This window comes from Eretmochelys imbricata, chromosome 5 (genome assembly GCF_965152235.1).
Source record: "Eretmochelys imbricata isolate rEreImb1 chromosome 5, rEreImb1.hap1, whole genome shotgun sequence".
NCBI lineage: Eukaryota > Metazoa > Chordata > Testudines > Cheloniidae > Eretmochelys > Eretmochelys imbricata.
In genome coordinates, this window is record NC_135576.1 from 65630980 (window position 1) to 65647289 (window position 16310).

General features: G+C 39.3%; 1 protein-coding gene across 10 annotated transcripts in view; it reads left to right on the top strand.

Moving 5' to 3' along the window:
* Window positions 1-16310, top strand: part of PPIP5K2 (diphosphoinositol pentakisphosphate kinase 2) — a 95671-nt gene that overhangs the window by 34851 nt on the left and 44510 nt on the right. For all 10 annotated transcript variants that reach the window (XR_013346167.1, XR_013346168.1, XM_077817263.1 and 7 more), the window contains 9 exons: window positions 3139-3260; window positions 4670-4771; window positions 5342-5428; window positions 7526-7601; window positions 7694-7803; window positions 8901-8986; window positions 9703-9828; window positions 9937-10058; window positions 11306-11488. Coding sequence is in view for 8 of the 10 variants with exons in the window: in XM_077817263.1 (XP_077673389.1) it covers window positions 3139-3260; window positions 4670-4771; window positions 5342-5428; window positions 7526-7601; window positions 7694-7803; window positions 8901-8986; window positions 9703-9828; window positions 9937-10058; window positions 11306-11488 (1014 nt within the window). In the remaining 2 variants the exon portion in view is untranslated. The remainder of the gene's footprint in view (window positions 1-3138; window positions 3261-4669; window positions 4772-5341; window positions 5429-7525; window positions 7602-7693; window positions 7804-8900; window positions 8987-9702; window positions 9829-9936; window positions 10059-11305; window positions 11489-16310) is intronic.

Sequence of the window (16310 nt, forward strand, 5' to 3'; positions counted from 1 at the left end):
AATAGGAACTTTGGGTGAGGTACCTGGAGGAGCAGCCAAGGCAACACACAAACCCCTGTGCCCTCCTCCTCCCCCCAGGTCCCAGCCGCTTCCTGGAGCAGCACAGGTGCAGGACAGGAGGCAGGGAGGGAGCCTGCCTTGCCCCCGGTGCGCGCCGGGCCGGAGCCACTCTAGGTAAATGGCCGGGGGGCTGTGGGGAGCTGGCAGGCCACAGAAAATAACCCCAGCCCGCGAGCTGCTTGTTTGAGACCCCTGGTCTAGACTAAGAAAGAGGGTATGGCAGAACAACAAACTGACAGAACACACAAAGATCTGTGTGTATTGTGAATGTGTTATCAGCACACTTTTTTTTTATGGGAGCGAGATGTTGATCTTGTACTTTCATCAGGAAAAGAGGCTCAACAGCTTTCATACGCGTTGCCTTCATCAAACCTTTGGTATCTCCTGGAAGGACAGAGTCACCAGCACTGAGGTGCTTAAGTGGGCCAGCATGCAAACTCTCCTCAACCAGAAAAACAACAAAGAGTCTGGTGGCACCTTAAAGACTAACTGATTTATTTGGGCATAAGCTTTTGTGGGTAAAAAACCCACTTCTTCAGAGGCATGGAGTGAAAATTACAGATGCAGGCATTATTATACTGACACTTGAAGAGAAAGGAGTTACCTCACAAGTGGAGAAGCAGTGTTGACAGGGCCAATTCAATCAGGGTGGATGTAGTCCACTCCCAATAATTGAGGAGGAGGTGTCAATTCCAGGAGAGGCAAAGCTGCTTTTGTAGTGAGCCAGCCACTCCCAGTCCCTATTCAAGCCCTAATTAATGGTGTTAAATTTGCAAATGAATTTTAGTTCTGCAGTTTCTCTTTGAAGTCTGTTTCTGAAGTCTTTGTTGTTCAAGTATGGCTACTTTTAAATCTGTTATAGAATGTCCAGGAAGATTGAAGCTTTCTCCTACTGGCTTTTGTATGTTACCGTTCCTGGTGTCCGATTTGTGTCCATTTATTCTTTTACATAGAGACTGTCTGGTTTGGCCAATGTACATGTCAGAGGGGCATTGCTGGCACATGATGGCATATATCACATTAGTAGATGTGCAGGTATTTCCCTGATGGTGTGGCTGTTGTGGTTGGGTCCTCTGATGGTGTCGCTAGAGTAGATATGGGGACAGAGCAGGCAACGAGGTTTGTTACAGGGATAGGTTCCTGGGTTAGTGTTTCTGTGGTGTGGTGTGTAGTTGCTGGTGAGTATTTGCTTCAGGTTGGGGGCTGTCTGTAAACGAGGACTAGCCTGCTTCTCAAGGTCTGTGAGAGTGAGGGATCGTTTTCCAAGTTAGGTTGTAGATCGTTGATGATGTGATGGAGAGGTTTTAGCTGGGGTCTGTATGTGATGGCCAGTGGTGTTCTGTTGTTTTCCTTTTTGGGCCTGTTCTGTACTAGGTGACTTCTGGGTACCCATCTCTCTCCTCAACCAGAGATGCCTCTGCTGGCTTGGGCATGTATGCTGAATGAATGATAGCGCATCCCAAATGACATTGTCTACGGCAAATTGACATCTGGAAAAAGACCCAAAGGGCACCCAAAATATTGTGTTAAGGATGTGTGTAAGTGAGACCTCAAAGAAATGGACATGGGCATGGACAACTGGGAAGATCACACTCAAGAATGCAGCCTTTGGAAACAAGAACTAAACAAAGGTCTCCTGAGTTAAGAGGGGAAGCAGTCCAGCTTAGCAGAGGAGAAAAGAGCTTGCAGAAGGCAGAGCCCAAAGGGTCAAAACATCACTTTTAAATGTGACAGATGCAGCAGAGATTATCTCTCGAATGGGTCTCTTCAGCCACAGCTGCGGCTGCCATTAAAACCAACTGGGTACATTTTTTACCTCTTGGGGTGGATTCCCATGGTCTCTCGAGACTGAAAGATGCCTACTATTGCCATTGTGGACAAATAGAGACAGCTGAATTCAGAAAACTCATACATGAAATATACCACTGTAGATTAATGTGACATGCATATTTTTCTCTCCTGTTTTGCATGTGTGCATGCTAACTTACATTCACTCAGTTTAATTTGTAAAGGCTGATTTTTTTTGTATTAAACAAATCCATTTGCATTCAGTTTGCATAATCTTAAATATATGCTTTGTTAGTAACAATGGGCCTTTGTGATGCAGTTGCAGTAAATCACACAGGGGTGGCTCCTAACTGGTGCCAGCACTGGTCCCAGTGCTAGAATATATTAACTTGTAAAGTCTTCAGTGATGTCAGAACCAAGAGTCCCAAATAAAATGTGTAGTTTTTGTATCTGAAAACTAATTTGAAATAATCTGGGAAAGGAGCAAAATATCTTTACTAATAACTATTTAAGGCTTACAGCTACACTATGAGCTGGGGCTATGATCCCCCTCCTCGTGTACGCATACTCACACTAGCTCTCAGTAAGCTAGCACAAGTATAACAACAGTGTAGCGATGATAGCACTAGTGGTGACAGCGGAGGCCCAGTACATTCCCACCAATTTCAGTTTGTGTGGTTCTACTCTCACAGCTCTTCGGGATAGGAACTGTCTTTTGTTCTGTGTTTGTATAGAACCTAGCACAGTGGCTCTTGGTCCATGACTAGGGCTCCTAGGTGCTACATAATATAAATAATTCTGAAATAATAAATAATATTCTGAAAGGTGACTGTTAAAAATGGCATTACTGCATCAAGTTTATAAATAGCATATTTTTTGGTAATTCTGAGAAATAAGAAGGGTGTGTGTGTGTTTACCTCTCTCCTTATCTCTTACCACTACTAGAAACGATGATTCCACAGTCCAAATTCTGTGGACAGTGGGAGTTCTGAAGATAATGTGGATGCAAAAGTGTAACGGAAAGCAGAATTTGGCCTGCAGAATTCATGTTGCTAGTGGTGTGTGAGAAGTTAAGAACTCAGGTTGGGATGTCAGGCATGTAATTAGGAAACATCATGTATAATCTGAACAAATTTAATATGGAGTCACTGAAGAACAATAAATATAGAACCCACAGTGCCATTTTTGTGTTGCCTTTTCAGATCAGAACCATACTTAACATGCAGGTCTGGAAACATGAGACCCTTGACTGAATTGGAAACTGTGCTTTTCACTATTTATTCTTAACAGCAAACAGTTTGTGGCTTTGACTTGTTGCGTGCTAATGGACAGTCCTATGTCTGTGACGTCAATGGCTTCAGTTTTGTGAAGAACTCCATGAAATACTATGATGATTGTGCGAAGATACTTGGGTAAGAGTTCATTAATTGATATTATATGATTGGTGTGTATGTTCATGCAATCATTTGTCTTTGCTATGGAAGTTTTCATCCAGTTTCCAAAGTATTTCTGTCTTAAACATTTTTTTTGAGGGCTACTTTTACTCCAGGGTTGAAACAAGTTCAAGGAATCTTTTGGATAGTTTTTTCTTTAAAGCAGAAAAAGCCTTTGCTTTTAAAGCGAGCATCATCTAGAATAACTAGAAATCAAAAATAAATTTCTAAAAGTTTTTTATTTCCATGTGCATTCCCTTATGCCTTAGAAAAGTGACAGTTGCAGAATTCAAAAGTAATCTGAGAACATCTTTGTTAGAGAGAAAAATAAAGAAATATGCTAACTTGTTAAATTTGCTAAACAGATTAACTAACCCAAATAAAAAGTGCAGGTGTGCTGTACAAAGGTTGGTTGAAAGCACACCTTTGCACTGCCTTCGTCCGGGTGCGGCTTTGGGCATGGCTGTTGCTGCCAATGTTATGTTGAGGCAGCCATCAGACTACTGTAATTCATATTGGCTACAACAGCCTAAAGGGCTGAAAATTTAGACCAGGATTGGAGTGAAATAGAAGGATCCTGACTGTGCCTTCCCTTCCTTCAACTGTGCCCCCTTTTCTGTGCTACCATGCCACTGATTTGTCACCCATAAACTAGGGTGATTCTGTGTTGTCCAGTTAAACTGTCTTTACAACAAGATTATACTACTGGTGTAGTTCAAAAAGGCCATACCACGCTGAATTATCTGAGCTGAAAGGAGGGGAATAATTCCTGTTAGATAATAACTACAGTCTTGTTGCTTCGAGTTAGTGGCAGGAATTCTGAAGATTCGCGTGCACTTCTCCAATTTTACACCGTCAACTTAGTCTTGATTCCTACCATGGTGCAAAAAGCTTTCATCTACATTTTTTCCTTATATTCAAAATAGCATTTTTATAGCAGAGCTAAATCAACAGCATATTTGCACTAAGTTTGGGAAGTCTAGGAATCATTCTTCTTAGATTAAGTATCTAAGATACATTACACCATCCTTTAAAGTTCTCCAGATTAAAATCTGTATGAACAGTGATATACTTCGGGTTGGTGTACTTTAACATGACACTTACCAGAGTAGATCATAAGAAGCTCTTACAAGAACTTATTATACCTATATTTTACAGATAATGTTAGATTGTTGTCTTTGTAGTTATTGTGACCAGACTTCAATAGTTCAACATAATAGTATTTAAATATTTGAAAAAATAAAAATACATCTGTAAGTGCCCATCCAGTGGTCAGTGTTTGTCTAATAAACTGTTGACTAAAACAGAATATTCCATTTAAAGAAATTAATATATACAGTATTTCAGCATTTTAATTTAGACGTACATTTTTGTTTTTCCCCATTTAGAAATATCATAATGCGAGAACTTGCTCCACAATTTCAAATCCCATGGTCAATACCTTTGGAAGCTGAAGATATCCCTATTGTGCCAACCACATCTGGAACAATGTAAGAGAAGAGTATCTTTAGCTGAATTGTGCAAAGTCCTTACATAACCTTTATGTGAATTTTCTCTTCTCCCAAGGTATATCAGCTTTTGGCTAAGGACACTTGTTTTGTGTGCTGAAAACAAGAAGTGAATTGTGATTGCTGTTCCAGCAATCGAAGTTTTTTACCCTTAGTCAAGCTGAGTACAGAACAACAGATTTTCAAGTGTAGTCTGTTCTAAAAATAGCTTGCTTAATTGCTAATCAATATTCTACTGTCAGTTTAACACACATTTTTAATAAACATGCTTTTACTAAATAAACCTCAAAATGGATCTGTTTCAAAAACTATTTAAGATAGATATTCTGTAGTTAGCTAAGTCTTAAAACCAGTATTTATAGTAAATCACATTCTTACATCATTTTCGGATAACCTTATGTTCTTGCATATCTTACAAACATTTCAATACTTAATAAAGTATATTTTTGTCGACTAAATAATTGTCTGTCTGACTCACACATTTAATAATATAAAAACCATGAGTGGTGTATAGAACTGGGAAATGTAACTCGACTTTTTTTTATATTTCAGGATGGAGTTGAGATGTGTTATAGCTGTAATACGTCACGGGGACCGTACACCAAAACAAAAAATGAAAATGGAAGTTAAACATCAAAAGTAAGTCTGAATTTGGGTAAAGACAGACCTTATTTACACATGCAGTAGTATGTAGGGTACATGAGCTACCCACTGTAGTGAGAGGCAGGCTGCATCCATATTCAGTGCGGTGTGTAGCTACACCTAGCAGTGAAAGGCTTCAGTGGGGAAAGGCTCATTACTGGAGCCTTTCTTCCTACTGCCTCCACCATGCAGAGCCTTTCCCTATTGCTGGAGTCTTTCATTGCAGTGGTAAAAAGCTCCAGCAGTGGGACACTACACTGCTAGAAATAGTATTGTAGATGTGGGATGCACGGCATGGGCGAGTAGAGAGCCAAGTAGGGTATATACCCTAGCGTTCAGGTATGTCGGGCATTCTACTAGCCTAAGCAGTGCCTCACCATTTGCACTGCTTTTTATCCCGATACTAGCTGGGCATGCTGTGTTTGTGTGTTACGCGCTGCTGTAAGTGTAGACATAACCTAAGTTTGGCATTTAGGGCAAAATTATTGCCTGGGATATGTGGGTTCAACTCAATGAATTCAGTGGGAATTGCACATGCGTATGCACAAACTACATTTAAATCTTAGTGCTTCTTCCTGCATAACATCTCTAAGATGCATCCCGTCATCTCGATCTACATAGCTAATTCACTTGCCCACAATTCCGTCTTCTCACATCTCCCGCAACTGTAACCTCCTTCTCTCCAGCCTTGACAATGCAGTTTGTCTAATGCTGCTGCAAAGATCATTTTGCTGGCTCATTGCTTTGACCGCATCACCTCTTAATTTCTGCCCTTTTTCTGTCTCTCCCTTTTCTGCTGCATCAATTGCAAACTACTAGTCTCTGCTTTTAAGGCCTTCATAAGCTATTGCTTCCCAGTTGTTTCTTGATACCTTTTGTCTCTTGCCTTGTACTTGAAGTGTAAGCATTTTGGGAGGCCCGGGGACCCTCTTTGTTACGCATTTATACAGTACCTAACACAGTGGGACCTTAATCTATGATTAGGTGCTACAGTAATTAATAAAAATATCATTTGAGGGATAGATTCTGCACTCAAATTTTAAGTGAAAGATTTGCTGTAAGTCTGCAGAGCCATATGTTTAGTATTTTATAGCTAATAATGTTGTGTTGATTTTTTTGTTAAATTTTGAACAGATATGGCTGTTTACTCAGGATTCTTCATATTTTTTGTGTAGTACCTGTATTTTTTCAGTGTTAGTAAGCTAATAGAAAAACTGTAAGCTCTTTCATTTTGCAGTTGTGTTTAAGGCATGTGCTAGTGAGATGAGACCTCATTGAACAGAGAGGTTCATATCAGAACAAACTTTCTCATAATTGTGGGGTGTTTAAATTGCGGATTGATGAGGGGGGTTAGTTCCAGCTCTTCATTCTGTTTTAATTGAAAATCTTCCTGTTGCCTTAAAGCAGAGGTGGGCAAACTACATCCGGCCCACAGGACTGTCCTGCCCGTCCCTTGAGCTCCTGGCTGGGGAGGTTAGCCCTCCTCCCTTGCTGTCCCTCCTCCCCCACAGCCTCAGCTCGCCACGCTGCCAGCACTCTGGCCCACCACTCCTGCCAGGCAGCACAGCAGTGTGGCTGGCTCTGGCCAGGCAGCAGGGCTGCGAGCTCCTGCTGCTCTGAGTGGCATGGTGGGGGGGGTTGGATAAGGGGCAGAGGGTCCCTGGGGGCAGTCAGGGGACAGGGAGCAGGGGGCAGTTGGATAGGCGTGGGAGTCCCGGGGGGCCTGTCAGGTGGCAGGGCTGTGGATAGTGGTTGGGACAGTCAGGGGACAGGGAGCAGGGGGAGTTGGATAGGGGGTAGGGTCCCCGGGGGGGGAGGGCGGCGGTTAGGCGGGGGGGTCAGGGAAGAAGGAGCAGGGGGGTTGGATGGGCGAAGGTTCTGAGGGGGGGAGGGAAGTGGGAGGGGGCAGATAGTGGGCGGGGGCCAGGCTGTTAGGGGAGACACAGCCTTCCCTATCTGACCCTCCATGCAGTTTTGCAACCCCGATGTGGCCATCAGGCCAAAAAGTTTGCCCACCCCTGCCTTAAAGTGTATTAATATTTATATTAACAGTCTTATTAGATAAGTTTTTAATCTGTATGCTTTCTCCTAAAGATTTTTTGATCTCTTTGAAAAATGTGATGGATATAAGTCTGGAAAGCTAAAACTGAAGAAACCAAAACAGTTACAGGTAAGTCTGTCTTGATTTTCTTTTTCTTGGTTCTATAATTGATGAATAATAGAATTCCTTGTTATATAGTGGTTTTGTTTTTGTTTTTTTAGGAGGTGCTTGATATAGCAAGACAGCTCCTACTAGAACTTGGGCAAAACAATGACTCTGAAATTGAAGAAAGCAAAGCAAAACTTGAGCAGCTGAAGACTGTTTTGGAGATGTAAGGATCTAATTTTTAATCCTCACATCAGAACTGGCATGACTCTTATTTTACTCTCATTAGCTTTTAAAATGAATTCTCTTACATTATATTGTCAGTTGATAAATTAATGTATGACAATACTAATCTGAATTTTTGAATATATTGAGAGGAATGATGGTTTTGTGATTAAGACATTGCACTGGTATTGAGGAGGTCTGGTTTTACTTCCTGTGTGACCTTGTACAAATCACTTAATCTAACCTGTTCCTCATCTGTATGATGGGGAAAATACTTCCTTTGTCTTATCCTGTTATCCATGTTGTCTATATAGATTATAATCGTTTGGGGGCAGTGGCTGCCTCTTGCTATGTATTTGTACAGTGTCTTATACAATGGAGTCCTAACCTCAGTTGGCATGTGTGGGCACAATTCTAATACAAATGGTAATTAAGTGTTGTTGCAATTGAATGAAGTCTTGTTCTCAGTAACCCACGCATAGTATGAAAACTCATTTTAAACTTTAAATAATTTTCAGTATCTCATTATGTATTTAAGGTATGGCAGTTTCTAACTAACACTTAGTGCTGAAATTTATATTAAATATTAACTAGATAGTAATAATTGTTTCTAGACAGTTAACTTGCCCTATAATATATTGTGATAAAAGCTTGTTACACTTGCAAGTGTTATGAATCCCATTTTGGGGCTTCATTGGATAACAAATAGTGGCTATCAGTATGTGACAGATCAGATCTGAATACTGACAGCCGTAAGGGTGTATGGTGCCAAAGTGGAAGAAATTAATCATGCAGTTGGAGAGTGTGGGTGGATGGGAGTGTTTTTCTGGTGAGAGAGACATGAAGTTTCTTGGGCAATGTGATGAAAAGAAGCAATGGACAGTACTTAATATGGCAAGTGCTACATGTTGATGACCATTTAAGTATTCCTTCAATATTTTATTTGATATGTACAAGTACAAATCAGCAAAAATGGGCAGGTTAGTATACAAATCAATTATGATTCAAGGAATTATTATGTCCCTAATTGATAGAGGGATATGATAGTATTGAGTATATATTGGAAAATCCGTCAGTTTCTTTTCCTCCTCACTTTAGGTATGGGCATTTTTCTGGCATAAATCGCAAAGTCCAGTTAACCTATCTCCCTCATGGCTGTCCGAAAACTTCTAGTGAAGAAGAAGGTATAGTATAACCAATACTTACTCACTTACATAATATGTAGAACTTGACATAATAAGGGAGTTAATTGTTTAATATGGTGTTAAATAAAACAAGGACGTGTACTCTGGCCAAGTATTCAGAAACATTTTTGTTTTGTAATGAGATACTGTGATTAGCAATCTCTAAGATGCTGAGTTTCTGTTAGTAAGGTTAAGATATACTTTTGCATTTTAATATTGTTTCCTATGTAACAAAAATATGGAGGGAAGAAATTTTGTAAGCTGTTCACCAAAGATGATGATGATTAGAAAAAATTCGGTTTTCCATAAATCTCCTAGTACTCCTATTCCTTTCATACAAAAAAGGCTAAAACATACAATAATGCCTAGGTATTTAAAATCCAGTACCTGTGAATTTCCTGACTGCTGATTAGTTTAGTGCTTACTTTCAATTACTTTGTTTTCACTGTAATACAAGTTTCACTTGTTTTTAAAGTACCTAAACATGGGTGTCTTCAGAGTTAAGTATTAGCTTTCGCTGAACTAGAGGGGTATTTCTCTGTTAGAATAGCAAGAGACTCAAATGTTGAAGTCACTTTCCTGAAGCACACAAAACTCAATGTATCACTTCCAGTATTTCTTTAATATTAATTTAATCATAATACTTTAATAGTCTTTAAATAAACTTTTGCATTTGTGTGTACATTATTTTAAGTGATCTGTCTACATATAATTAGATAACAGAAGAGATGAACCATCTCTACTTCTGGTTCTGAAATGGGGAGGAGAACTGACCCCTGCAGGCAGGGTCCAGGCAGAGGAGCTAGGGAGAGCTTTCAGATGCATGTACCCAGGTGGACAAGGTAATCTTTGTGTGCTATATGGCATAAATTAGCCTTTTAATTTATACATAAAAATAAAATACATGTATAACAAGAGTCTCTGAAGAAGAAGATCTGTTTGTTTTGTAGGAGATTATGCTGGATTTCCTGGATGTGGTTTACTTAGATTACATAGTACTTATCGACATGATCTGAAAATCTATGCTTCTGATGAGGGACGAGTTCAGATGACTGCAGCAGCTTTTGCAAAGGTACTGTGTGAAATTGTATTTTCAACAAAGAAACCTGAAACTCTCAACAAGAATCTTGTCTGTGTTCTCTAGCAAGTTAGGGAAATGCAGTTTTATTGCAGCCAATGGAATAAAAAAAAAAGTTGAAATTTATTTAAAGTTCATTTAGTGCTCATGAAAGGAGATCCAAATGGACATCTCTTGCATTTGAAGCCTTCCAAGCATCAGAAGACATACAGCATGGGAAGCTGCAGTACAAGTTTTTATTTACATAGCCCATGCAATGCACATCAGTCCTTTCCAGTAGACCACTTTTGAGGATGAAAAGGGTGTTTTAGTCTACATGCCCGTTTAATTCTTTATCTAAAAGTTCCAACAAACTATGACAAATTGTGGGCATGATGGGTGAAATATAGGCATCTTTTAGGAAATGAACTGAGGCCACAAGTTCACTTTACATAGGTGTATCAACTGTAAGGCAAATTACACATAGAGGACCAGATTGCTTTTGTGCTTTGATACCACCAGAGATGTAAAATTAATATAACCTGATTTCATTTTCTTTTTAAGATAAGATATTACAAGATTATGTAAACATTTTTACTACAGGAATATCCTTTTGTAAGATTGTTAGAGCAGAAACTTCTTAACATTTAGTTGATCTCAAAATAATTAACTGGTGAGATACGGTGGCGAACTGACAAAAGAAATGCTCTTAATCATTATGCTGCTCAAGTATGCATGTAGTAATTTTGTTGTGCTGTAAAAATTCTAGGGTAATCTTGTAAAATTTAATAAAAACTGTTCCATAGCTCTGAACACTGTGAACTTTTAGACATGATCTGTGAAAAATGTAATCTTCAGAACTTCCATGTAAATTAGAAACTTTTTTGACCAAACTTTCACAATACCTTACCTATCTTCATATCAGACAAATTTCCCAGTCCTCTGATCACAGCCCAGAAGCTCTGTACCTGCTTAAGTTTTCCACTCATTTCTCTTTTAGCAGAAGTTTGATTGCTTATTCCCATCTCCAAGAAGAGGGATATATCAGGCATCCTAAACATATGTGAGAGAGCACATACAATAAGCTGCTACATAAAGATTTCATTGAGTGATTGAATTTCGGTAACCACAACATTTGAGATACTGGCAAGTTATTTGAACAATATAATGTGAAGTTTACGTTTACATCTTGGTTTAGAAATAGATGCATTACTACATTTTTATCTTTGTTCATTTCTGAATAACAGTGTTGTTCTTTCCAGGGATTACTGGCTTTAGAGGGAGAGCTGACTCCTATTCTTGTCCAGATGGTGAAAAGTGCTAATATGAATGGTCTGTTGGACAGTGACAGTGACTCTTTAAGCAGCTGCCAGCATCGTGTTAAAGCAAGGCTCCATGAAATACTCCAGAGGGACAGAGAATTTACGCCTGAAGACTATGAAAAGGTTAGAAAATACTAAAGAAATTATTTCCAACATAAGTTGATTAAAGTTTACCACAACTAAGTTTTCACACAAGTATTCCTTTATTAGTCCAAAGTCCACTTGTTGTTGGTTATATCCAAAATACCAATACAAGCATAAACACATTTTATATCCTAGCAACAATACAGTTACACACATTGGCCAAATATTCACAACAGGATCTTGCTTGGGCATGATTCCAGAAGGGTAAGGAAAATCCCTAAAATCCTTGCCTTTTTATACACTCTAATAAACAAGTGATGTCATTGCTGGTTATAAGACCTTAGCTAAAGCCAGAGAGAGCAATTTTAGGTCTGGATGCTACGCTTTTGCATGGTCTAGACCAACTTAATGGTTGGGCCCCCTTTTCAAAGTTATCTTCTTTCCTTCTTTTGCCATATTTCTTCCCAACTTCAGGACTAAGCATTTTTTTTGTAAACAAACTATATATAACCAGTTATTTATTGCACCTGGTGCCCAGTTAATCAAAATAAAGAAAACATGGTTACCTCAACCCAAATCTGAAATAAAATAACACTCTGGTTTCAACTGTCACTACAAATTTAACACAAACAATGCTTCTTTTTCATAATTTAATTCTGTTTAGTCATATGCTTTGGGCCTATTGCTCATGCTAATATCCAAACTCAGTTTAAGACCAGCGTTTACTTGGGCTCACTGTAGGCTTATCTTCCTACAAGATAGTTAGCAGGATTCGTTTTCTGTGAATCAAAATAAATAAAATTTTGTCTTGATCCTAATATTTGGTTAAAAGTAATGTTTTTATTAGGCTGTCAATCGCAGTTAACTCTAGTGATTAACGCAAAACAAATTAACTAGATTAAAAAATGTAGTTGCAAGTAATCACAGTTTTAAACGCACTGTTAAACAATACTACAATACCAATTTAAATTTATTATAAATTATTTTGGATGTTTTTCTACATTTTCAAATATATTGATTTCAGTAACAACACAAAATACCAAGTGTACAGTGCTCACTTTATATTATTTTTATTACAAATATTTGCAGTGTAGAAAAAAATAAACAAAAGAAATAGTATTTCAGTTCACCTCCTACAAGTCCACTCAGTCCTACTTCTCATTTAGCCAGTTGCTAAGATAAACAAGTTTGTTTACATGTATGGGAGATAATGCTGCCTGCTTCTTATTTACAGTGTCACCTGAAAGTGAGAACAGGCATTTACATGGCACTATTGTAGCCAGAGTTGCAAAGTATTTACGTGCCGGATATTCTAAACATTCATATGCCCCTTTATGCTTCGGTTTGTACGATCTAAAGTTTTACATTATTTTGGTTTTGAGTGCAGTTAAGTATTAAAAATATATATATATATATATCTACATTTGTAAGTTGCTCTTTCACAATAGAGATTGCACTACAATACTGTATCAGGTGAATTGAAAAATACTATTTCTTTTGGTTTTTACTGTGCTAACAGTGTGATTAAAACTGCGATTCATCATGACAGTTTTTTTTTAATCTTGTGATAAATTGCATTTTTTTGATCATTTGACAGCCCTAGTTTTTATCCCATAGTTTTCTAAAATCAATCTTGTACACTTGTTGGTAATGTCTTGTGTGAAGAAAGAAATTGGCAAATAGCAGTGGCTGTGTGGGAAGTTGATGGTCAGTCATGTAATACTTTGTCACATAGAGCTATACGAGTCCCACAACAGCAACAGATACACTTTTGGGTATGATTGTGAACACGTGTTTGGGGAACAAAACAGCAAACTTACCTTATTGTTCCATAAGCAAGATTTCAACCTGTTCCACAAGTAAAAAGATAGTGTTAACCTGCCTTTATGTGTAACCATTTACACTCTGCTTCTTTAGTAGTAATATTGACGGTGACAATGTGTGTTCAAAAAGCTATTATATATCTGTTATAAAGGTTTGCCATTATTGAATTTTTTACAGAACACTATTCTGGTCCTGGGAATTCTGAAGTGCCCTAAGCTGTTACTTTCTAACCGGTGAAGATAAAAGAAATGTTCCATTACATACTAAGACATTGTACTGTAATGCAGGTTACATCAGGTTGTACAAATTAAAAGGAAGGGATCACTTCTGGTTCTACACATTAGGCATATTTCATCATGATTAGATAAGCATGTTTACCAGTGGCTGTCCTCACTGTGTCTAAAGAAACAAATGGAAACTTTCTAATATTCAGAACAGTGTTGAAGTCCGGGCTGCCATTAGATATGAGGCACAGAGATCAAAGCAGTGGGAGATTAGTCTACATCAGTGGTTCTCAAACTGTGGGTTGTGACCCCAAAGTGGGTTGCAATCCCTTTTTAATGGGGTCACCAGGGCTGTCATTAAACTTGCTGGGGCTCAGGGCTGATGCCAAAGTCCAAGCCCCACCACCTAGGGCTGAAACCCTCAAGCTTTGGCACCCCCCAGGGGGCAGGGAGGCTCAGGCTTCGGTCCCCTTCCTGGGATCTTGTAGTAGTTGTCAGAAGGGGGTTGCAGTGTAATGAAGTATGAGAAACCCTGATCTACATATTTGTCACTATTGTATATGTTAGCTGTGATCCGAGGTGCCTGGGGTAGCGTTCACTGAAAATTCCAAGTTCAAGGCAAGCTTCAAAAAGGAGAGCAGATTCTCCCAAAACTGGTGGTTAAAACTGGTTAGACTCACCAACCAGTCACAAACTGTGCTTCTGATCCCCCACACGGGTTATCAAGAAGCTGAAAAAAGAAATCACACAGCCCCCTTTATTGCATTCCAGTTCTCTGTCTCCCAATCAGCACATAGGTCCAGTACAGTAAGAAATTATTTGAAACACTGTTCACTATACAAAATGTTCTTCTGACCCCAAGGGACTAGCCACATGGCCAGATCAATATTAGTTTGGCTCTTACCCAAAATACTAAGCTGTCAGGAGGGTTGCCAACCCTCCAGGATTGGCTTAGAGTCTCCCAGAATTGGCGTTGATCTCCCAGTGACTATTGAAAGCAATCTGGGAGATTTTAATAGGATATTTTAAGAAAATGATGTCATGTCATGATGGAGGAAAAATATCTCCTGGAATAGCTTTAGACAGAGTTGGCAAGCCTAGGTTCCAGCCAGTCCTTTAGTATCTAAAACTAAAGGTTTATTATAAAAGAAGGAAAGAACAAGAAGCGGGTTGTTAAATGGTCAAGCAATAAAATACATACATAAGACTTCAGAGTCCATATATCAGACTCGTAGCAGTATTGGTGAGTTTTTTGCCTTGAAAGTCCTTCAGGAATACATCCAAAGCTTGGATGGGTCATTCAGTCCTTTGTTCAAAGCTTCAGTTTGTAGAGAAGTTGCTGCAGAGGTAGGAAAAGTAGGATTGAAGACAAAATGGAGATGATGCCTCTGCCTTTTTATATCCTTCGCATGTGGCCTGTACTACTTTTGTCCCAAACACAAGCTTTACATCACATGCCATGGAAAAGCCTTAGAGTTCTCTGTCCACAGGCATGCCCTACATGTTTTGCTGACTTTCATAAGGTGCAGCTGTTGCCTTCTCTCAATGGGTTAATTGTATAGCTGATTGCCTTTGATAGGACATCAAGCAGGCTGGATAGTGCTGATGCCAGTCTGTCTGGGGGGTGTCACCCAGAAGCATAGCACAAGTTTGAAATACAGATATATCAACACACATTTGTAATTCACAATACAAAGATGATACAAACGTATAAACAAGATTATCATACTTGGGAAAACGTAACATTTCCTCTGATACCTTACACAACATATCTGGTAAGATTCCTTGCAATTTTATAATATTGGTAATAATATTAAGTGTCTCACATAATCCATACAGTGTCACATGAGCATTGAGTTCAATAGTTCATTTTGAAAATTGCGTAATTAAATGGCATTTGAGTGTTTTGATGTAACGTGAATTCAGGTTTGAAGAGCAGCAGCAACTACTGAACTTTGCTCTTTTAGAGGAGACTCCTGGTATACGACTGACCTTTTCTTTTTTGGTTTTTAAGTTGATGGTGACTGTTTTAATTTTAGCTATTTAAGGAACCCCACATGCCTTGTCCCTCCTAATTCTTTTTTCTCCAGAGACCTGCCTTTGCTGAATTACTATGTCATAAAGAGGGGGCACAGAGTACCTAATGTTAACAGAGTAGGTAGAGGTAACGGGATAAGAGGAAAGGGGAAGCTGGAAGCACATATAGGTTCATTACCCCCAAGAATCCGGCGTTCTGGTAAGGAAACTTTTGCTCACTGTGTTATCACGTGCACATGCTTGAGTAGTACTGCCGATGACCTCAGTGGGATTTTTCTCCTCCATCCTTAAAATTTCTCATGGAGTCCAGCGATTATTTTGTCTTGAGCACGAGTGCTAAACGTTCTTGGTGAGGCACCACAGAGGCATCACTTTGTCCTTTCTTTCGTGGTGGCAAATAGAGTGACAGAGGGCCAGAGAGAGAGTGTATTCAGATAGGATAAAGAGAGAATAGTGAACTGCCAGGTGGGGAGGAGATTCAGGGCAAACACCATCATATTATGGTGATAATATAACCCTCCACCGAGTAGTTCCACTGAGTACTTTTCTGTCCTGCAGCCATCTGTTCCTACCTTTTTGGGGAAGGGGTTACTTATCCCTCTGACCTCCAGGCTGTCTCAGATTCTTTGAGAGCACAGGTACTCCTGCCTTGCCACCACCTGCCCGTGTTCTCTTGTTAATTGGAGGAGAGTGTTTCACCACCTGACTTCCCATGTTTGCTCCAGAAGTTTCGGGGCTGAGAGCATGGGGGATCTGCTTCCCCTACCTTCTTGTCC